Genomic DNA, 23,810 nt, shown 5'->3' on the forward strand with positions numbered 1-23,810 from the left:
GAGCCCTGTCTCAAAAATAATGTTTTATTGTTTTAAAATATTTTTAAAGATTTATTTATTATGTATACAGTGTTTTTTTTTCTCCATATACAACTGCACTACAGAAGAGGGCAACAGATCACATTACAGATGGTTGTGAGCCACCATGTGGTTGCTGGGAATTGAACTCAGGAGCTTTGGAAGAGCAGCCAGTGCTCTTAACCTCTGAGCCACCTCTCCAGCCCTAAAAATCATTTTTATAATATGTATTTGTAGGTCTCTATGCTTGTATGTGGATGGGCATGCACACCAGGAATCAGTTTTCCCCTCGCATCTTATGGAGCTTGGGGATCAAACTCAGGCCGTGATGCTCATCAAATGACTCTACCCACTCGCCATCTCGCCAGCCCAAAGTAAAAGAACCAAAACCCAAAAACCTTTAAAAAAACAAAAACAAAACAAATTCTTTTACATGTATTTATTTTATTTGTGTGTGTGAGAGAGGACAGAGAGAGCACATACACGGGCCCCTGCTCACATGCCACACATGTGTAAGTCCCAGTAGAAGTCCTGGGAGTCGGTTCTCGCCTTTTGCCTGGGACTATTCAAAAGCCCTGGGAAGTTCAAGCTCAGGTTGGCGGACTTGACCGGAAGCACCTTTCCACAGAGTCCGTCCTCTCTCTGGTTGTAACTGCTTGGAATGACATACAAACGAGGCAGCTCGGGCAGAAGCTGAGAGCGGTCCACCCAAAGCTCACCTGGCCACCTTCCTTGTTTCACAGGGAGCCCACCCAGCACCTTGGGAGCTGCAGGGTCCAGGCGCCTCCTACAGTCCGGGCCAGGGACTGCAAATGAAGCGGAGGGCAGCAGCACTGGGCAAGTCCTGAGGGCTCTGCAGGGTTCATGGGTCGCTGTGTCCCCAGCAAAGAATGAGAAAGCAAGCCAAAGCCTTGAGTTTTGAAACACTTTGCAGGGCTCTAGCTTTATGCTCTAATTTAAGGGGTTTTTGTTGAGTTTGTTTTTGTTGAATTTGGCATGCGGCCTTTTGATACCAAATAGTACATTATCTTTCCCTTTAATTCTGAGATAAATTCCAGGTAGGCTATGAAGGGCTTTAACATTTTTAGTAGTGGGGGCTGGAGAGATGGCTCAGTGGATGAGAGCACTGACTGCTCTGCCATGAGTTCAATTCCCACCATCCACATGGTGGCTCACAGCCATCTATAATGAGATCTGGTGCCCTCTTCTGGCCTGCAGATGTACATGCAGGCAGAGCATTGCATACATAATAAAAAAACAAATCTTTAAAAAACAAATTTTTCAAAAGATTTATTTATTTATTATGTATACAGTGTTTTGCCTGCATGTACACCTGCAGACCACAGAAGATCTCACTATAGATGGTTGTGAGCCACCATGTGGTTGCTGGGAATTGATCTCAGGACCTTTGGAAGAGCAACCAGTGCTCTTAACCTCTGAGCCATCTCTCCAGCCCCCCAAAAATACATTTTTAATAGTGAATTCTATTCACTAATATTTTATTTACTATTTAAAAAAATCTATTTGCCATGAGCCATCATTTTCTTGGTTTTTCTCTTCCTGCATTGTGACAGAGAAATACCACTTACCTCTTAAATTAAGCTGAGTGGCCTTTCCATCCTTCTGTCTCTGAGACATTTATAAAACCTGCAGAGTCTGTTCTGGGCGATTAGGAAGACTTGCCATGGGCATTTGCTGTCATTTTCTAAAATACTACAATGATAGGGAAGAAACAATGAAGAGGAAAATAGTGATTCTTTTGTTTTGTTTTTTGAGACAGTTTCTCAGTGCAGCCCTGGCTGTTCTGGAACTTGGTGGACCCCGATGGCCTCGAACTCACAGAGATCTGTCTGCCTCTGCCTCCTGAGTGGTGAGAGTAAAGGTGCACCACCATCACCTGGCTTGGTTAGATGATCTTTTATTGAAATATTTTCTGGTGTTGCTTCTTCTTCTTCTTCTTCTTCTTCTTCTTCTTCTTCTTCTTCTTCTTCTTCTTCTTCCTCCTCCTCCTCCTCCTCCTCCTCCTCCTCCTCCTCCTCCTCTTCTTCTTCTTCTTTTTGGCTTTTCGAGGCAGGCTTTCTCTGTTTCTCACCCAGCTGGTGTTGCTTCTTAAGGATCCTGGCAATCTAGTGTATCTCTGCTGACATCATCTATGACATCAGGACACCACTGCTGACATCATCTAAGACATCAAGAGGGTGCCAGCCATCCACCCTGCAGCCCTCAGACTGTGGGGTACTTAGGATCCCCATAATAGTTCCAGAAGGTCTCTGGCTAAATATGGTGCCACATCAGCTGGCAATGTTGACAATGTCATCAGAAGTGATCTATTTCCAGGGTGTTTGTTTTTCTGCTCCTTGCTGTCTCCATGGCCCATGGGGGCCCTGATGATCAGGACAGAGGCAGAAGGTAGCACCTCTGTCTGAGCCTGTATACTGCAAGGGGTCACTTTCACTATGATCGTCTGTGTCCAGTCACCTCTGGTTGACCTGGCAATGTCATCAACGTTTTTGGAGACTGACCAGAGCTCGATAGATGGTGTGAGCCACCATGAGGTTGCTGGGAACTGAACCCAGGACCTCTGGAAGAGCAGTCAGTGCTCTTAACCGCTGAGCCATCTCTCCAGTCCCAAAAAAACAATTTCTAAGTCAGTAGTAACAACAAGGTGGTTTTGAGTTTGTTTTTTAATGAAAGCCTGACTTGTTAGCTCTGGGAAAAGCCAAGGCCTGGCTTTGACACTTGAAACTGCGTTAGGCTGACAGGTAACTGAGCCTTGGTTTCAAAGCTTTTTTCTTTTAGAGTCTTGGGTAATTTGAGCTTCCCTTCTAGGCTCTTAAATTTATATCACCAGCAAGCAACATGCAAATACATCCATCTCTGCACCCAAAGTTGTTATAAGCCAGAGCTCACCAGGGGGCCTGTTTGCCTTGGAGAAGGGGACGGCCATGCTGCTCAGTTGTCTGAGGAGGACAGGGTCTATCATAGACTCCAGCAGGTAGAAAGAGGAGCCAGGAGGAGAACAGGAGGCAGGGAGTAACTGCCTGTAGGGACTGTAACCTGGGCAGCGAACCACAGCAGAGCCGGCTTGGTGGGAGCCAGTTGACTCAAGTACAGTCAGACAGGACAGCAGAAATAGAAAGTTGTAGATTTTTGTTAGGGTTTCAAGTGGTTCTAGGCAGGAATGGGTAAGGATAGGGGCCCTTGGAAGGAGTGTATCATGGTTAAGTGGCGATCAGGAATCAAGTGACATCAGCATTTTCTAGGGAGGTGATATGGAAAAGATGAAACTTAGAAGGGGACAAAGTAGGGAGTCTTGTGTGATAGGAGGTCCCCCAGCTGGTTTGGTGACAGGTCGGAGAACTACTGATGGAAGGTGAGCTTAGAGGTCTCCTGTGCTAATTGGGACCCGGGGGCAAGGCTGCCATTCCCTAGCTGTCGTTTGGATTGTTTGGCAACTAGCTGCCCTTCCAAGGTTGTTGACCTTTGTGGACAGAGTGAGGGAGGTCCTGGTAAACAGACACCCACTTTATCAGAAGAACTTTTCTAGTAAGCAGAAACCTGCCTTTAGGCGAGGGGCGGTCCCTGCTCCTTCACAGGCCACAGAGTGATGAGCTGTGGAAGGCAGGAAGGCAGCCTCTGTGTTCAGCCCAACACAACTCAGCAGCCAGTGTCGGGTGAAACTTCTGGAGTCTGACCCCAAGTGGTTTCTTTTGTGCTTATTTAATCACAGCACAGTCTGGTAAAAGCTATTCTCGAGATGATTAGCTCAATCCCACAGGGACAACAGAACATGCCCACATCATGAGGTACAAAGCTAAGTTACACATCAGAAGGGACGACATCAAAACTATGAAGTGCGTATGGCAATCCTCTCTGAAGATAGGCTCCATAGGCTGAGAAGAACAAGCTTACTAGAAGGCTCTGGAGGAGGCTTTTGTGCCGAGTGCCCCTCGCCACACACACAGCACAAAGGGCGCCAGACTAGAGAGCACACCTGTTCCAGCCTTCCAGGTGGAAAGCATATTTTGTGTTCCTTCTCTTGAAGGAGCAGCCCCCAGTCTATGAAGGTGAGCTCAGGGACCTCTCTGCTACTTACATATAGGCGTCTGCTTACTTGGCCGCAGTCCTGTTTAGGGAACTGCCACTAGCTCTGCCATTTTAGGGGACTGCTTTGGACCTAACTTGTTGCCAGCGCTATGCTGTTTGTTAGTATGGCTCTGTAACAAAATGGGACATTGGATGCTGATACAGTTCTAGTGTTCATCGTCGACTTTTTTTATTTTTTAAGACAGGGTCTCTCTGTGTTAGCCTTGGCTGTCCTGGACTCGCTTTGTAGACCAGGCTGGACTTGAACTCACAGCGATCTGCCTGCCTCTGCCTCCCGAGTGCTGGGATTAAAGGCGAGCGCCACCACGCCCGGCACTAGCAGTGTTCTTTCTGCTCATAACTGCTTTAGCTCTTTTCCGACTTGTTCTTCCATATGAGTTTTGGGAGTGTTGGTTTTGTTTTTGTTTTTTAAGACAGGGTTTCTCTGTATAACCTTGGCTGTCCTGGGCTCGCTTTGTACTCCAGGCTGACCTGAAACTCACAGTGATCCACCTGCCTCTGCCTCTCAAGTGCTGGGATTAAAGGCGTGCGCCACCACCGCCCGGCAGTAGTGTTACTTTTGTTTTTGTTTTCTGGGTCTGCGAAGAACGTAAGTCATTTTTACAATATTCTGCTCTCACACATTAACACAGGAGGTGCACTTTTCTTTTTTGTTTTTTCAAGACAGAGTTTCTCTGTGCAGCCTTGGCTGTCCTGGACTCACTTTGTAGACCAGGCTGGCCTCGAACACATGGCGATCTGCCTGCCTCTGCCTCCCGAGTGCTGGGATTAAAGGCGTGCACCACCACACTTGGCTTAAATGGGTTCTCTTTATTCTCGTTGCTGACCAATCTTTCTCCACTGACTGCATTCTAAACCTAGGTCTGTACAGGCCAGAGGTTTAGGCAGCCGTCAGGAACCGTGGAGCTGAGCCTGAGCCCAAGACCAGACTTCCAAGGGACCTGGGAGGAAGGATGCATCGTCTCCCCACACTACACATGACAACAAACATGGGGGTTTGTTGTTTTTGTTTGACTGTTTTTTGCTTGTTTTCTGAGACAGGGTTCCTCTGTGTAGCCTTGGCTGTCCTAGAACTTGTTTTGTAGACCAGGCTGGCCTCAAACTCACAGAGATCCACCTGCCTTTGCCTCCTGGAGTGCTGGAATTAAAGGCATGTGCCACCCTCTCACACACATCACACACCCCTTCATGGCACCCCCAGCAAGGTACATGTTTTTACTTATATAGCACCAGATAAACAACTCATACATTAAGAAAAACATTGTGTGCAGGATGTTGAGGTTACCACAGGGCATCTGTGCAGATCAGAGAACAACTTCAGGAAACTAGTTATTGCTGCACTCCTTTCAATCTTCTGTTTTCTCCAATTTCTCTTTGCTGTCTTTTCTTTTTCCTGTTTCCATCATAGAGGTCCTTCGCCTCCTTTGTCAGCTTTATTCCTAAGCTTGTGCATGGTGTGTTTGGTGGTGTATGTGTGCAAATGTTCATTAGAAGGCTAAAGGATGGCATCAAGGTATTTTCTCAATCACTCAGTCTCAAACCTGGAGCTCCCAATCTGTAGCCAACTTGACTAGCCAGCATCCTCAGAATCCTGCTCTCCCAGTGCTGGGTTATAGGTACACACCACTGCATTTGGGTTTTAATCTGCTTTTTGGGGAACCAGACTCACACCCTCATGCCTGCACAGCCGACCTATCTTTGGCTTTATTACTCTTATTGTGTGGGGGTGTGAGGAGGGCACTTATGTGCCGTGGTGCGTGAGGCCATGTGGGGTGTGTGTGAGGAGGGCACATATGTGCCATGGTGCATGTGTGGCCGTGTGGGTGTGTGTGAGGGGGGCATGTATGTGCCGTGGTGCGTGTGTGGCCGTGTGGGGGTGTGAGGAGGGACTTGGAACTCACTGAATCTATCAGGTGCAAGGTGCACCCCCATACCCACATGCCGGCACTATGCCAGCACACATGGCTGGACAAACAAGGATTGGGAGGAGTTGGGGGTGGAGTACAAATACACTCAAAATGTATCAGTTGCAATTCTCTAAAAACGAAATTTAAAATGATGGGGCTGAAGACTTGTCTCAGGAGTTAAGATCACTTGCTGCTCTTGCAGAGGACACACACTCAACTGCCACACAGCTCATCTGGAACGTAACTACATTCCCAGGGGATCAAATAACACTCTTCTGCCCTCTTCAGGTACCAAGCATGCACTCGGTACACACACACAATAAAACAATGTATAAAAAATACACCATACCAAGAAGAGACTTGATACCCTATGAGCAAGTCCCCCTCAGTCACAATCATAGGGGAGGGGAGGAAGGGGAAAATGGGAGGGAGCGAGGAATGGGAGGATGAAAGGGATGGGATAACCATTGAGATGTAATAAGAATAAATTAATAAAATAAAATTAAAAATTAAAAAAAAATACACCATAATCAAGTGGGATTTACCTTAGGTATGTCAAATAAGGTTTGTATAACAGACAAATTATCTTCTACCTTGACATGCACATTGTAGTATACGAGCATGCAATCACACCTGCTTGTGCACACACATGGGTTTGTCGTGAAAAGTATAGGCCAGGCATGGTGGTGCACGCCTTTAATCCAGCACTCGGGAGGCAGAGGCAGGCAGATCACTGTGAGTTCGAGGCCATCCTGGTCTAAAAAGAGAGTCCAGGCCAGCCAAGGCTACACAGAGAGACCCTGTCTCGAAAAACAAAAAAATATAGCCGTGTGATCCTTACCTGGCAGGCTTGAGCCTCTAGATTTAATCTCCACTGCCTTAAAAAACCATCTGTGGGCACTGCACACAAACTCAGTAGCCTAACACACACACACACACACACACACACACACACACACACAAGATGATGCTTGGGAGGCCGAGGCAGGAGGCCACAAATTCAAAGCTGTCATGGTCAATAGTGAAATAGTGTTTCAACTAAATATACATCAACAAGATGACTAAATTTCCATGGCAGAACAGATAGTAGGGGCAGTGGTGGCGCACACCTGTAATCCCAGCACTCTGGAGACAGAGGCAGTCAGATTTCTATGAGTTCAAAGCCAATATGCTCTACAAAGAGAGTTCCAGGAAATCCAAGGCTACACAGACAAATGGTCTCAAAAAAAAAAAAAAAAAAAAAAAAAAAAAAAAAAGGCCAAACAAGCAAAGAAACAAACTAAAAAAACAAAACAAAAAACAAAACAAAACCTACCTTAGTTTAAAACTTAAAGGCTGGAGAAATGGTTTATTAAGAACAATGTCTGATCTTCCAAAGGTCCATGAGTTCAATTCCCAGCAACCACATGGTGGCTCACAACCATCTCTAATGAGATCTGGTGCCCTCATCTGGCCTGCAGGTATACAAACAAGCAGAATACTGTACAAATAATAAATCTTAAATAAATACATAAGTAAATAAGTCAAAAGAGAACTTATTGTAGGGCTATAGTGATGGCTCTGCGTTTGACACCTGCTGCTCTTCCAGAGGACCTGCGTTCAATTCCCAGCACCCAAATGGCAGCTGACATCTGTCTGTAATTGAGCTCTAAGCGACTTGACACCCTTACATGTACATACATGTAAAATACCAATGCACATGTAATAAAAAGTCATTAAAAGGAAAAGAGCACTTACTGGTATTGCCAAGTTCCAGGGTCAATTCCTTGCACCCTGATTCCTAGCACCCACATGGTGGCTCATAACCATCCATAACTCCTGTTCCAGAGGATGTAACACCCTCTTCTGGCTTCCTACAGAGGGACGGTAGGTAACACTAATACACATCAAAGTCTAAAAGGAAAAAATTATATTTTTATGGTGGGTAAAGGTGTTGCTACCAAGTCAGGCGACATTCAAACTCTGGAATCCCTCTGGTGGAGAATTGCCTTCTGGCTTCCACACGCACCATGGACAACAAGCACCTCACCTCCCTCCCAAATACACACACATGTGGACATTTAATAAAATTGGAAGTATAATATTTAGGTTAATGTTTTCTAGTAAAACTCCAAGCCATTTAAAGACCACAACGTGAGATTACTAAATTGATTGAGCCCACAGAAAAGAAATCCCACGCATAAGCTGCAGATACAGCAATACTGACACAAGGCTTGCCTAGAACACCCAAAGCCCATCCTAGCCTCAGATGAGTCAAGAACTCGCAGGAATGTATCCCATGCCTACAATCCCAGTGCTCAGGCAGCGGAGGCAGGATAATACAAAACTTAAGATCATGCTTGGTTAGTGAGGCTGAGGCTAGCCTGAGCTACAAGAGACTATCTCAAGACAATGTAATAAAACAAAGAGAAATGGCTCAGAAGGCTGAGTTCGAGGCCAGCCTGGTCTAAAAAGTAAGTCCAGGACAGCCAGGGCTACACAGAGAAACCCTGTCTCAAAAAAACAACAAACAAACAAACCTCCCCAAACAAACAAAAAAAAAAACCCCTAAAAACAAAAACAAAAAAACCAAGCCAGGCGGTGGCGCATGCCTTTAACCCAGCACTCAGGAGGCAGAGGCAGGTGGATTGATGTGAGTTTGAGGCCAGCCAGGTCTACAAAGTGAGTCCAGGACAGCCAAGGCTACACAGAGAAACCCTGTCTCGAAAAACCAAAACAAAACCCCAAACACAAAGAAAAAAAGAAAAACAGCAATACAAAGTCAGAAAGATGTCCGGTTAGGAGCACTTACTGCTCTTTCAGAGGAGAGGAGTTTGAATCCTAGCACCCACAGGCAGCTCACAGCCACCTGATTAACTCCAGCTCCAGGGACTCCTCCGTGGGCCACACACAATAAACCTTTACTCATGGACACTAGCCACCTTCACTAAGACAGTAACTTTAATGTGCCGTTTCACTAAAGGACACTCCACTGAGCTAAGTAATTATTAGAGTACTTACAGTGATATTTAATGTTTATTATCTAAAATGTAACTACACCAAATAAGTAAAAATTAAACAATTTGAATTTAGGCCACATTTAGGAAAACCTCATTTCTAGCATTTAAACACTTAATGAGGCAATTCAGAAACTGTGCCACAATTGCCCAGAAACACCATTTCTTTTGTTTTAACAATATAGCTTATTCGATAGTTCATGGGGCTGGAGAGATGGCTCAGAGGTTAAGAATACCAGCTGCTCTTCCAGAGGTCCTGAGTTCAATTCCCAGCAACCACATGGTGGCTCATAACCATCTGTAATGAGATGTGGTGCCCTCTTCTGGTGTGTAGGCATAACTGTATATATAATAAGTCTTTTTTTTTTCCTTTCAAAGTTCATTTGACCTGTCACATTAATTTAGTAACAGGTACTAAAACTCCTTGTCACAAACAAAACATTATCTGAGAGGAAAGGAAGTGAACGAATGATTCAGAGGACCCCCCCCCTCCCCTTTTCTGAGACAGTATCTCACTAAGCAGCCTTGTCTGGCCTCAAATCAAGTATCTGAGCCGGGCGTGGTGCATGCCTTTCATCCCAGCACGCCGGCAGTTCGAGGCCAGCCTGGTCTACAAAGCAAGTCCAGGACAGCCAAGCCTACACAGAGAAACCCTGTCTCGAAAAAACAAAAATAAATTCAAGTATCTGACTCTGTCTCCCAATTGCTGGGATTAAGGACAGCTGTTCCTCTTGCAGAGGCCTGGGGTTTTGGCTCACAGCGTCCACATGGTGGCTCACAACCGTCTGTAACTTCAGTTCCAGGGGATCCAATATACTCTTCTGACCTCTGTGTGCACCAAACATGTACAGGTGCACATACATACATATGTACATACATGTATGCAAAGCACCCATAAAGTAGCCCCCAAATCCTTTAGCTTGGTTTGATACATCCTCAAGGCAGGCCATAATGCCTGTCACTTTGCAACTGACACACGGGGGGAAATGGAGGATCCCAGAGTCATAATTACAGCTCTCCGCTATTGAATTACAGATAGAATACCAATACCGTCCTCCCAAACAGAGGAAGCAAGAGGCCTTCTGCTCTGGCTCTGACTAGTGCGGGCAATACGTAAGTCACTGAAAAATAAAAACAGCAGTAGGTACATATCACCTGGAGAAAAGGAAACCAGTCCTGCTTTTTGATAATTTTATTTTTTTCTAATTTTGTAATTTAAATTTCCCATAGCACCTTGGCAATGTTGAAAACAAATACAAATACAAAGATGTTCATTTTAACAGTTTATGCATGAGTATGTGCCATACCATTTTTGTGGGGGACAGTTTTGACAACGGAACAAATCTAAGCTATAAACAGAAGCCAGAAAACTGGTTCTAGCACCCCACTCCCCAACATTTAAGATAACATCACTCAAGGGACACCTGAATCAGTTGGAAAAACAAGAAACCAGAGCATTAATGTGGGTATCTCCTTGCATTACTAACCAGTGTTCTGTGCTACAGAACTGCAAACAGAAAACATGGCCCACAGTTGGCAGACATCTGAGCCACGCCTTTAGGGCTGCCTAAGAAGACATAACAAACTGTTAGTTTAAAAATAAACATTAAGTTATTTAATAATCAGGTGACTTTAAAAAGAGAATTCAAAATGTCCTCATTCAGCTAATAAAAACTGAAGTGTCCATGCATACTCTTGAAAGCCCAGACTAGCTACTAGTATATGCCAAAGAGCCTAAAGTTAGATTAACAGCCACCAAATTGTAAGGAAATATAAAAAATTAGAAAAAAATCCATCATATATTATATTTTATATTTATGTATTAAAAAAACCCTCAAAAGGAATATACTGTTTGATTTTTACTTTTCCATAAAAAGCCAGAATTGATACTCTTAAAATATGGTTAATATATATTGCCAACACAAACATCAGGAATTGAACCCCAGTGCTGTTCAACTGTGTCAGAGTAAAACCAGTGAACATTTAAGCCAAGAGACTGATTATTAAGGCCATACATAACTAACAAAACTAGACAAAGTGCTCCTAACTCTTAAATAATATTTTCTTGTTCTCTTTACCCTAAGTGAAAGATACTAACTTAATTCCACTCCTAAGTCTTTGCAAAGCAACTCTGGTTATTTAAACAGAAAAAAGGAATGTGAAATAATATTGATGCTATCTTAACTTTAGGAACTAAAAATAAATTAAAATTCTGCATATCATTTGATTATATGTAAAATATGCAGGTAAGACAAAAACAATACAAAACAAAAACCTATCACTGCAAGGTCTGTCTCCAAAATACAGGTGGGTAAAAAGGTAAATGGATCATTATTTTAAATGCTACCAGCTGTATTTGGCAAATTTGAGATTATTCAGATTAGAGACCGGCATTTGCTATCATCAGGACAGAAGATGGAGGTTTTGCCGTGCCACTCTGTGCGCCTTCCCTATAAAGTGCAGCATGGTGACCTCTGACTTTGTGTGACTTTCGCTCTCTTCATGCGGTAAGGACTACAATGGACTACTGGAGCAGTCAGCATCATTTTATCTACTTTTAGCCTCAGTGATGTGAGGAAATGCCAAGTCCTAAGGGTGAAGAGCAGAGTTTGACATGTAATTCCCATCTAAGGCAGCAGCTGAAGGACAGCGCACTCCCACCCACTCGGCGTAAAACAGTGACGGTGGGAAAAGCCAGCTTCACACAACTCACAGGCATCATTTACACAAAAACCCTGAATCTGCTCCAATAACTGCCAAATACACACTGTGAATATATATGTATACATATATACACAACACATTCATTTTCATCACCCCCACTGCATATAACCCCACCGAATGGGAGCTGTTTAGAAATACTGAGGAAAATTGATTTAAAAATCTTTATACTTTATATAAAAAAAATTCATTTGGAGTGAAAAACAAACAAAAAACAACAACAGAAAAAACCCCCAAGAATATACTTGCTTTCTTTGAGAGGAAAAACTTCCTGAATTTCTGTCAGAACCTTTAGCTGCTGGGGTAGAGCTCAGTGCTTGAACGCTTACGGGTCTGTGCAAGGCCCAGGGCTCAAGGGCAGCGCTGTAAAAGAGCAGCCTGTAGAGCTTCAGAAGTTAATGGATTACCAAAAAGTCGCACAAGCTAGCAAGACATTGGAAACTATCTGTGACACTTTTAGAGAAAATAAAGAGTATTCTTCACTTTAAGTGCAAAAATAAAGTTTATAATCCTTACCAAGCGATTTTTGCAAAATGTTTATTCTATTAATCCACTGCATCCATAGGTGTTAACACTTTAGATATTTACCATTTCTAAGTAAACCAGAATAAACACTTTCATCATAGATGTAGCTAATGATTATTAATACTTTTTTAAAGGACCTAAAGTTCTCCCAAATTTTAGTACAGGTAGTTTTATTGTATGTTTCATCTAGTAGATATTTTTTTAAAAAGTATGTAGAAATAATCATTTCCAACTGAGTAAATATATTATACCATGTTATCAACCCACTAAATCAAAAGCAATCGCCAAGCTGAATAATAAGTTACAAAGAAATAATAATTCTGGGTTATACGAATTGTGCAGTGTTTTCAAAGCTCTTAAGAATTACCCACTAACAGAAATCTCTGACACTTAAAAAGAGTTGGAAGGTTAAGTTTCACAGTAATGTAATTTTAACTTCCATTTACATTCATTTTAAATATATTACTACAATGTTTATGTCACAATGGTGCTTTCCAGTGTTCACAATTTACAGTTTCAATTTGTACATATGTAACTCACTAATACAAGGGACAGTTCTTACTACTGTCAACTATCCCTAAGGAGAAAAGTAACCCCCACCCTATCTAGAACTATAAAACGGTATGACTTAAGCCAGCGAATGCAGCATGGTTTTCCTGGTCTGAGCTGTTCTTTACATACCAGTGTGGAAACCTGCCTATCATATGACAGCTACAACTTTATTCACTGAGAATGTACGCATTTATTTTCTTCAACCACTTTCTCACTTTATCTCAAGAATTTCCTGACTTGCTATTTTGAGTCGGTGAATTTCAAACTGTATGGGGGGGGGAAGGGCAGAGAAAGATGACAAAACATTGTAAACAGGAAAAAAATATTGCCCAAATTAATGTTTGAATGTCTTAATAGTTTTTAAAAGCCAGTTGTGCTGTTTCCTCTTTATTTTGTGTTGTTTTTTGAGACAGGGTCTCTCACTATATCGAGTGCTGGATGAACTGCACCCCATGTAAACCAGGTGGCCTGGAACCCAGAGATCCACCTGCCGCTGCTTCTGCTCCTGGGAGCTGGGGTGGAAGATAAGTGCCACCACACACAGAAGCACTCTGCTTTATTTTTTTAACACCAATACAAATAAATTACTGGCAGATCAGTACAATCCTGGGGCCTAAAATTCTAGCTGTTGTAACAGAAGAATAAGATCTTTAATATTCCATTATAGTCTAGAATAGTTATATGAACTGATTAAACTGGCCAAAGTAGTGAGAAACATACAATGCAGTAAACGGTTGGTTATTTTGCTTTTTGGGGCGCACAGTCAAAGAACAAAGACTAACAGACAAGTATGAAAAATTGTCTCTCATTTTAAATAGGAAAAAGTCACAGGGCAGTGTGAACCTCTGAAATCTATATGACCTCCCCAGTATTCAGGTCTAGAACAGAATTAAAATAAAAAATTGAATAATCTCCATGTTTTCCTTGAATATTAAACTGATTGGAAGTCACAGCTTCACACACAATCAGAGTTTAACAACTTGTTCAATACAATACAGTATTAGTAATATCAAAAAACAAACTAAATTCCAAACTACAAATAAATCTACTCAAGTATTACAGTTTTCAAATCATTTACTAACATGACAACAGATTTGGCTTAAACCTCTTTTGCACACACTCATATCCAGGACAGACACCCAGCAACACAAGGCCATTTAGTCAGAGATGGCATTCTTCAAGCCAAACTTTAAATAGATTAAAAAAAGTAATTTCTAATTTTTACAGAAATGTTTCTTCAAAAAATATTTTCTCTCGCTCCCTCATCTCCTATACTGAAGGATGTATTATGTTTGTTTTCTCTCCCAAGCTAAATCTGAACCCTCAAAATTGATTCCAAGCAGAAAACCCCTGCAAAAGAAAATCAAAAACAAAAATAGAAAAATTATATTTATATATATATGTGTATATATATTTATATATATATTTATACTGATTGGAATCCTCCAGCATTTGAAAATCATTTAGAGATGAATTTTGGGCTCCTCCTGCTCACAATTCCAAAATCCGTAATATTTAAGGACACACTTCCCACTCTTTCCTTGCTACTTCCTACCCGCCAAAACAGTCCAACACAGGATCAGGAGTAGTGGGAGGAGAGGAGTTTCTGAGCAGTTTCTGTGATGGCTGCTTTTACTTTGGTGATCTGGGCGGCACGTACTGCTCTTTCCCATTACGTCGAGTTACTCCCTGAGGTGCAGCCCTGTGGCTAAACTGGCGTCTCTGTTCCCTGATTTTTCCAGCTGGTCCCCTGGGAATGGCACTGCCTCGGAAGCCAGAATGGTCCTTACTAGCCCTTGCTTCAGGCTTCTCATGGGGTTTCTCAACAGGCTTCTCGGGGGCTCCGTTCTCTTCGTTTCTGGTGGGAGACACTACATTGGATCGAAGTTCCCGCAGCGGCTGTACAAGACCTGGAGACGGCTCTTTAGGAGGCTTCTGGCACACTTCAGCGTAACTTAATTTTCGAGGTTCCTTTGAAAAGATTTAAAAAAAAAGTGTATATTTCTCTGAAGGATAAGGACTAGTTTTAGCCAGGACAGTATAAGCTATTGTGCAGGAAAGGGAAATAGGCACTCTCATGCACACTGCTATAGTGTGCAGTTTACTAATGTGTGAACTTAAATACCCTTGGATTTTTCTAAATTTTTTTCTTTTTTTGAGAATGGGTTTCTCTGTGTAGCCTTGGTTGGTCTGGACTCACTTTGTAGACCAGGCTGGCCTCGAACTCACAGAGATTTGTCTACATCTGCCTCCCGAGTGCTAGGACTAAAGGTGTGTACCACCACGCCCAGCAATTTTTCTTTCTTTTTTTTCTTTTTTTGGTTTTTCGAGACAGGGTTTCTCTGTGTAGCCTTGGCTGTCCTGGACCCGCTTTGTAGATCAGGCTGGCCTCGAACTCACAGTGATCGCCTGCCTCTGCCTCCTGAGTGCTGGGATTATAGGCGTTCTTACTTAATCATGGTCAGGGCAGTGGTATGCACACCTTTAGTCCCAGCACTTGGTAGGCAGAAGAAGGTGGATCTTTAGAGTTCGAGGCCAGCCTGGTCTACAAACCTACAAAGCGAGCCCAGGACAGCCAAGGCTACACAGAGAAATCCTGTCTTAAAAAAAGACGAAGAAAAGAAATCATCATCATTATCATGTGTGTGTCCAACAGTGCATATTTGTATGAGTTAGTTCATTCTCTCTTAACACCATGTGGGCTCTGAGGATTAAACTCAGGTTCTCAAGCCCTGTGACAAGCATCGTTTCCTGCTGAGCCATTCGGGCTCTTATGACAACATGGAACCATTCCATCTTTCATTTATCTTGACACAGTAACTACTTGAGGAATTTTTCTGAAGGATATTTTTGTCAGCTTTGTTGATATTGATAAAAATACCAGAAATGACCATGACTTAATGCTTAATAATGGGTAGGTTAAAACACACACACACACACACACACACACACACATGCCTGTATGTCTGCTTGTGGGAGCCAGGGACACATGCTGAGTGCCCCCTCTACTGTCCTCACTACATTTCTAAAGCCGGTGTCTCACGGGTAGTGGATGCTGGGAACCTAAACTTAGGTCCTGGTGTTTGCTCAGCAGGCACTTTATTCACTGCGCCATCTCCCCAGGTCCTGAAGATTCAATTACTGATGAAATAAAATGGCTCCACCACGTTTACCATGCAGAGCTTCTATGTAAGAATGTAGGCAAACTGTGTGTAGCAGCACAGCCTTAACACCTAACCCTTGGGAGACAGAGGCAGGCAGATCTCTGAGTTTGAGACCAACCTGCTTTATACAAAGAGTCCCAGTACAGCCAGGACTACATGGAGCTACTACTCAATAATATCGTTATTGAATTACAGGATGAAATATTTAACCAATAAGACAGTTGCTTTAAAATATTATTTTTTATCACTGAAAGAATAGCAGATAACATTTGTATTTCTATACTTATCATCATGTATTTTCCCAAAATTGTGAAGTGATGGTAGTAAGCAATAATGGGCTTCACAGACTTAAATGTACACAGAGTTTTAGTTATTGTACTTTGGCATGGTAAAATAAGACACAAAAATAGAAGGGGAGTATTTGGGAAGAATAATAGCGAGGGGGGGGGGCGGGCGGGGACGGACTGTGAGAATATGGTCAAAGCAAAAGAAAGAAAAAAACACAATGACTTCAAACTTTGGGTTGGGGGCAGCGAGCAGAGACCCTCATTCTGCAGCCCAGGCAAGCCTTGACTTCCTGGAGCACTGTTATGTCTGACCTCTTTTTATGTTGTTGGTGGATCAGGCTATCCTACTTTGGAATGTTCCCAATGTCTGTGCTCTAGTGATACGTTCTGTGTTCTGTGTCTTGTGCGTGTACATGAACGTGTGCCATGGTGGGGACAACTACAGTGTTTTCTTTCACAGGTGAGTCCCAGACGTTAAACTTGGGACAGCATGGCATCAGGCATATCTATTTCCTAATCCATCTTGCCAACCTATTAATCTTTTTCTCATATAGTCTTCAAATTACCTGTAGGGCCACAGCTGTGGGTGTGTTTATGATACTATCGCAAGGTGAAGCAGGGCTTGCCCCTGATGGCTTTGCAGTAGTTGGAGAGGACACTGGTACAGCCATCGGATTGAGAACATCCTTTGGAACAACGGACTCCTCCATCTGATCCTTTTCCTGCTGAGCAGTGCTAAAAGGAGAAAGAATTAGGTGTTAGGCTTAGTGTAACACACTGCACAGGAAGGAGTGAGGCTTAGTATACCACACTGCACAGGAAGATGCTAGGATTAGTATACCACACTGCACAGGAGCAGTTACGGGATGGTGAAGGTGGTGAGTCAGTTCCTTTGAGTGGTGGCCTTGGCAGGGCACCCAAACTCCAGGGAACTACCTTAACCACGGGCACATGAGCAGCACTACTGCACTCGGTGTATGATATGAAATGGTCAAAGAACACAAGACATATGGAAAAAACCAAGTCCCCCTTTTGTCTTATCTACATTTTTACTTATTTATATTGGGTTCTCTGAACAGGGTCTCATTATGCAGTAGCCCCCTGTATCAAACTGCTATGTAGATCAGGTTGGCCTGGAACTCAGAAATCTGCCTGCCTTTGCCTCCTAATTTTGGGATTAAAAGTGTTTTACCACATCTGGTTATTTTTTTCATTTTAGTTTTTTATTTCTTAGTTTTTCGAGACAGCGTTTCTCTGTGTAGCCTTGGCTGTCCTGAACTCACTTTGTAGACCGGGCTGTCCTGGAACTCAGTGATGCACCTGCCTCTGCCTCCCAAGTGCTGGGACTAAAGGCGTACGCAACCACTGCCCGGCTCACATCTGGTTTATTCAGATGTATTTATTTCTTTAGTATATGTCTATTTTGCAGTGCATACCAAAGCCTCTTGGGACTTGAGTTACACGGTTGTGATCCACTGAATGTGTGCTGGAAAGTGAACTCTAGTTCTCAGGAATAGTAACAAGTGCTCTTACCTGCTCAGCCAACTCTCCAGTTCAAGATTTATATTTTTAATTATGTGACTGAATTCTCTGGGGCTGGAGTTACCAGCAGTTGCACACTGCCTGCCATGGGTGCTTGCTTAGAGAGCAAACTTGGTTCTTCTGTAGTAACAGGATGTGCTCTTAACTGCTGAGCCATCCGGCCAGCTTAAGCTCCAAGCCCTGAGAAAGGTCTCCATGTGGACAACAAGGCTGGCTTCCGCTTAGGATCCTCTTCTCTTGGTCTCCCAAGGGCTGAGATTACAGAGATGCGCTACCAGCTTAAGAAAAAGAAGAGAGAAAAAGTACCTTAGTGCAGGAAGCTCAGCTGTACACGGAGGACTGGGACTTCTGCTGAGGTGCTGGGCAGTGCAGTCTGTCTGTCCGTCCTCCGCAGGCACCGGGCAACTAACTCTCAAGTTCTCACTGTCCTAAGAATTGAAAGAGCACAGTTTAAAATTATATTTGGACATTTTAAGAAAGAAGATCAACAACTATTCATCAAATACCTAAGTACGTTCAATCATCATTCAACCAGCAACAACATGGTGCTCTGTGCTTTCTACTGTGCTATAGGCACTCATGGGGCACAGTAATCATGCCCGAAATCCCAGGGCTTCAAGAGACAGCAAGAGGACAACCAGGGCCTAGAGAGAGAGAGCTGCTCTTCCAAAGGACCCAGGTTCGATTCCCAGCACCCACATGGCAGCTCACAACTGTTTGTAACTCCAGTTCCAAAGCATCTGATACTTTAACACTAATGCACATAGAATAAAAATTAAGGCTGGGCAGCAGGGGCGCACACATTTAATCCCAGCACTTGTGAGGCAGAGGCCGGTGGATCTCTGTGAGTTCAGGCCAGCCTTGTCTACAAAGCTAGTCCAGGACAGCCAAGGGTACACAGAGAAACCCTGACTTGAAAACACCCCTCCCCCCAAAAAGGAGACTGTTTTAGAAGATAATCTAGCAGTTATATTGTTATCCTATGACCTAGCAACCAGCTCTATCCATGCCATCCAAATGAAATAAAAGTGTGCCCTAACAATAAACTTTATCTTACAGCTAGCTGTTCAGGCTACCCAGGCATTATACCCATATCCTGACCACAGAAAATTTCATACAATCACCACAGCATCATTTATATGAACCAGGAAGGCACAACCCAATGTCCATCCAATGGTAAATGCATGAACATGACCAACCATGATTCTAGAAACATGAACTTTGAGGACACTCTGTAAACAAAATAAGGCAGACACAAAAAGGCAAACATGCTGAGTGGTGGTGGCACATGCCTTTAATCCCAGCACTCGGGGGAGGCAGAGGCAGGAGAATCTCCAGAGTTCCAGGCCAGCCTGGTCTACAACATAGACAGCCAAGGCTACACAGAGAAACCTTGTCTTGAGAAAGAAAGAACGAAAGAAAGAAAGAAAGAAAGAAAGAAAGAAAGGAAGGAAGGAAGGAAGGAAGGAAGGAAACTGCAAGACTTCACTCCTGAGATGCCTACAGAGTCAACAGAGGTTGCTTGCTATATGAGCTCTTCATAACTGTGAGCAATGGCTAATCTCCAAGCCCTTGAGAGGCTAAGGACGGATTCCACAAACACAAGGCCAGTCCGAGATGTGCAGTAAGTTCAAGTTAGTGTAAGCCACAGAATGTGATCCTGCCTCAAAAATAAAATAAAAAGTCAACAACATGGACTGGAGCAATGCCTAGTGGTAAGGATCCCAGGCTGCTTTTCTGGACGGCCCGCTGGACTCCTGGCAGTCAGTTCATGGCCGTCTGTACTTCTAGCTCCGAGGGATTCAAGATCCTCTTCCTGCCTCCCTGGGCCCCAGGCACACAACATGATGAATAGACAGGCAAAACATTCATACACATTTTAAAAAGAGAGAAAAAAAGCCAAAACAAACCAACTATCAAAAAAAGTAGCTCTGGAGATCAGCTGAGCAACAACATGTATCATTACTAAAATAGTCAACATAATAGATTTTGTGTTTTACCACAGTTCTGTCAGGGTCTCACTAGTTTAAGCTACCATACCCATTCCACTAAAACCCTGAGGGTATTTACAAGCCCCGACAGACATTATCATCACCATTCAAATGTACAGGCATGCTGTCTGTGCCACAATCTCAGCACACTACAGGCAGGGGACCGCCTGCCTCTGCCTCGCAAGTGCTGGGATTAAAGGCGTGCGCCACCACGCCCGGCTAAAAGATGTATTTTTATTATTTTATAATTATGTATATCTCTGGTGTAGGTGTTGCACATGAACACAGAACCCTCATAGGCTCGAAGTGTTAGATTCCCCTGTTATTAAAAACAATATTTTTAATAACAGAAGACAGAGAACTTTAAAATTCTAAGGGAAAATGATTTCTGATTAAAACTATACCCACATCAAATATGAGAATAGAAAAACAACAGTTTTAGCCAGGCGTGGTGGTGCACGCCTATAATCCCAGGCAGAGGCAGATGGATCGCTGTGAGTTCGAGGCCAACCAGGTCTACAAAGCCGGTCCAGGACAGCCAAGGCTACACAGAGAAACCCTGTCTCAAGGGGAAAAAAAAACCCAAACCAGTTTTAGGTAGTGAAGCCAGCCTCTAACCTCCATGTCTGTGTCTCTCACACTTTTACACACACACACACACACACACACACAAAGAGGAATCAAAATAATAATAAGGTTGAAAATTTTATAAGGCCCAGGGGTCGGATAGGAAAAGAGGCCCACTCTCAAAAATATTCTGTCGGACATCGTGGCATAGGCCTACAATCCCAAGCACTAAGGTAGATGAATACAAATTTTAAGGCCATTCTGAGCTGTGCAGCAAGATTCCCACAAAACAGTAGAGGTGGCATTAGGTTAGAACTGAACACACCACTAGTCACAGGTTGGTTTGTGGAAGTGACACCTCTTTGCATTAATCTAAGCTCCCAACCTGAGTTGACTGACCAAGGAAAAGCTGGGCGGCGGTGGTGCACACCTTTAATTCCAGCACTCGGGAGGCAGAGGCAGGTGGATCGCTGTGAGTTTGAGGCCAGCCTGGTCTACAAAGCAAGTCCAGGACAGCCAAGGCTACACAGAGAAGCCCTGTGTTGAAAATCCAAAAAAACAAAAACAAAAAACAAGGAACACTTTCTCAACTCTTTGGAGTTTTATTATAGGAGCTTCCTAAAACTATCAATATAGTGAAAATTATAAGATAAATATTAAAAGCAAATAAGAACTTAAATAAAATCTCTCATAACCCTAAATATGACGCTATGAAGTAAGAGAGCAGGTGGGATGGTTCAGTGTTCACCTTCTCTTTGTAGACACCTTTGACGACATCAGACACTGCACTCTCCAAAGCGAGTTCTTCTGGCATTCTTGATGAACTTCCAGGTAAAGGAGGAAAACTTGAAGCTAGTAAGTCAAACTTTGGTGTTGGGGCCTTTATTTCAGTTGCTGAAGGCTGGGGTCTCTAAAAAAAACAAACCATCAAACAGTTCATGTGCTTAATACTGTACCTATAATTCTTTGCCCTAGAATCTGCAAGGAAAACAAGCAAGGGCTTCTAAAGGACACAGAAATCACCTCCAGATAAACTCGCAGTTCCTCACCTCGGCTGCATTCAACAGTCTCTCCTGCTGTCCTTGAAAACTCTGCTCTACTTCTTAAAACTCCTAGGTAAGGCCCACAATTCTTTGCTTCCTAAATTACCCCCTTCTTTACGACAAAACTACAAACAATAATAGCCCTTACTTTTACTTCTTCCACGTAATCTCCAAAAAACACAATGTCCCTACCACAATATAACATGTTTGAAAATGTCACCCTTGCCGGGTGTGGTGGCACACACTTTTAATCCCAAGGCTCCCCACCCCCCCTTCCTTTCAAAAGCTGGGATCTGACTATGTGGCCCTGGCTGGCCTAGAGCTTATTCTATGGACTAGGCTGGCATGAACTTTCTGCTTTTGGGAGCTGGGAGTAAAAGCCCTGGATTAGACTTTATTTCCAAGCAACATGAATCTGCTGGATACACTAGTAACGCATCCTAACACCTGACCAGACACCACAGGGGGATGCATAACAACTCAGACCCATCTTAAGGCTCAGTTATTTTGTTGAATACAACCACCCAAAACAGAACAGAAAGACAGAACAAAACGAACAAAAGATTAAAATACTTGCCGTGGGTTGGTGGTGGCGCACGCCTTTAATCCCAGCACTCGGGAGGCAGAGGCAGGTGGATCTCTGTGAGTTTGAGGCCAGCCTGGTCTACAAAGCAAGTCCAGGACAGCCAAGGCTACACAGAGAGACCCTGTCTCAAAAAAAAAAAAAAAAAAGAAGATTAAAATACTTACTGGGATCCTGTCATCTTCTCTTCGTCTTCGACCTCTGAAAAGAGTTCTCCTTTTAACACAAGAGGAAGGACTTGCATAAAATTCTTGAGATACATATATTCTATCACAGATTTCTACTTTAAAAATCTAAAATTTGAAAATAGGGGCTATTCCTCCATATCACTAAGAGGCAAGTAAAGACTTGAGCTCTTGAGCTAACCTACAAATAAATTCCACCAACTTCAACCATCAAAGTTAACCTGGTCCATTTTTATTAGAAACATATTTTCCACATCAGAAGAATTCAAAAGTCTAACTTAGCCAGAGTAGACAAAATAAAACCTCACTCTTACAGTTGAGAAGCTGGAAAAAAATTGAAACTAGAAGGCAGAGCAGGTGATCTCTGAAAGTTGAGGCCTCTGAAAGTTGAGTTTCTACACAAGTTCCAGAGTAGGAACAAAACTAAACCAAAATTTCCCAAAAAAACCCGAAGCCCCACAAAACCACTAATTCAAAGGTTAAGGTGTAGCTCAGTGGTAGTACTTAAGTACGATTTTTTGTTTGTTTTATTTTTGAGACAGAGCTTCTCTGTGTAGCCTTGGCTGTCCTGAACTTGTTTTGTAGACCAGGCTGGCCTCAAACTCATAGAGATCCGCCTGCCTCTGCCTCCCGAGTGCTGGGATTAAAGGCATGTTCTACCATGCCTGGCTTTAAGTAGGATGTTTGACAACATCTTTTCACATGCTAGCACTGCCAAACCTTTATCTCACTAAACTAAACCCTCTCAAATCCTATTAAAATAACCACACACCAATGACTAAAACGTAACAAAAATGACAAGATGGTTTTCAACATTTAAGAGCATGCTATGATTGAATTATTTTTGTCTATTCTTATTTGCTTACCTGCCTCTTCCGAAGTCCCCATTCTGTTCCATGTGTAAAGTGGGCGGCTCCTTTGGCAGGTAAGTGTGTTCATGATGTCCTGTTACTGTAAGATTCTGCCGTTCAGAGAGGAAATTCCTTGAACTAGATCTGCTCAGTGATCCATCCCCCAATGACACAGAGCCTTCTGTTGAGTGTTCAGATCCGCTAGATGATCTAAAATGAGGTTTCACACTAAGAAAAAGATACACAAAGGACAAATGGATAAATCAAGAAAAACATAAAAATGTTATACCTATCATGTATTATTTTTAATAAAAGCAATTAAAGAATTTCTACAAATGTAGTGTGTTTAGCAGATCTTGGGGGAAAATGTGAAGGTTTAGATAACATTCCTTCTACCTCAATACTAAAGGCAACTGGTACCAGGCCTGAAAGCACATGCCTGTAATGCCAGCAAGCAAAGGACGCAGAGGCCGGAAGCATCTCTGAGTTGGGGACCAGCATAATCTACAGACAGTATCAGGACAGCCAAGGTTAAGAGCCAGAGGACCCAGGTTCAATTCCCAGAATCCACACAGTGGCTCTTCCAACCATCTCTAACTCCAGTTCCAGGGAATAAAATGCCTTCTTCTTCAGTACTTAGGCATCAAAGTACAGACATGAAAGTGTCACAAGCACGCGCACGCGCACACACACACACACACACAGAGGCAAAATAATCATATACATAAATAAAAAATTAAAAGGCAAAACAAAATTGGCGCATACCTTTGA

At 43.1% G+C, this 23,810-nt stretch overlaps 1 protein-coding gene across 4 annotated transcripts in view; it reads right to left on the reverse strand.

Annotated features, from left to right (window-relative positions):
• Window positions 1–12,271: 12,271 nt before the first annotated feature.
• Window positions 12,272–23,810, reverse strand: part of LARP4 (La ribonucleoprotein 4) — a 44,574-nt gene continuing 33,035 nt past the window's right edge. For 3 of the 4 annotated variants that reach the window (XM_084751466.1, XM_084751465.1, XM_084751464.1), the window contains exons 11-16: window positions 23,055–23,267; window positions 22,171–22,219; window positions 21,126–21,287; window positions 18,126–18,247; window positions 16,844–17,012; window positions 12,272–14,797 (exon numbers count right to left, since the gene is read on the reverse strand). In XM_084751466.1, the coding sequence (XP_084607592.1) occupies window positions 14,459–14,797; window positions 16,844–17,012; window positions 18,126–18,247; window positions 21,126–21,287; window positions 22,171–22,219; window positions 23,055–23,267 (1,054 nt within the window). In that variant the 3' untranslated portion in view covers window positions 12,272–14,458. The remainder of the gene's footprint in view (window positions 14,798–16,843; window positions 17,013–18,125; window positions 18,248–21,125; window positions 21,288–22,170; window positions 22,220–23,054; window positions 23,268–23,810) is intronic. The other variant, XM_084751467.1, reaches the window with a different exon arrangement.

Source organism: Acomys minous (assembly GCF_964271855.1).
Source record: "Acomys minous genome assembly, chromosome: 12".
Classification (NCBI taxonomy): Eukaryota; Metazoa; Chordata; class Mammalia; order Rodentia; family Muridae; genus Acomys; species Acomys minous.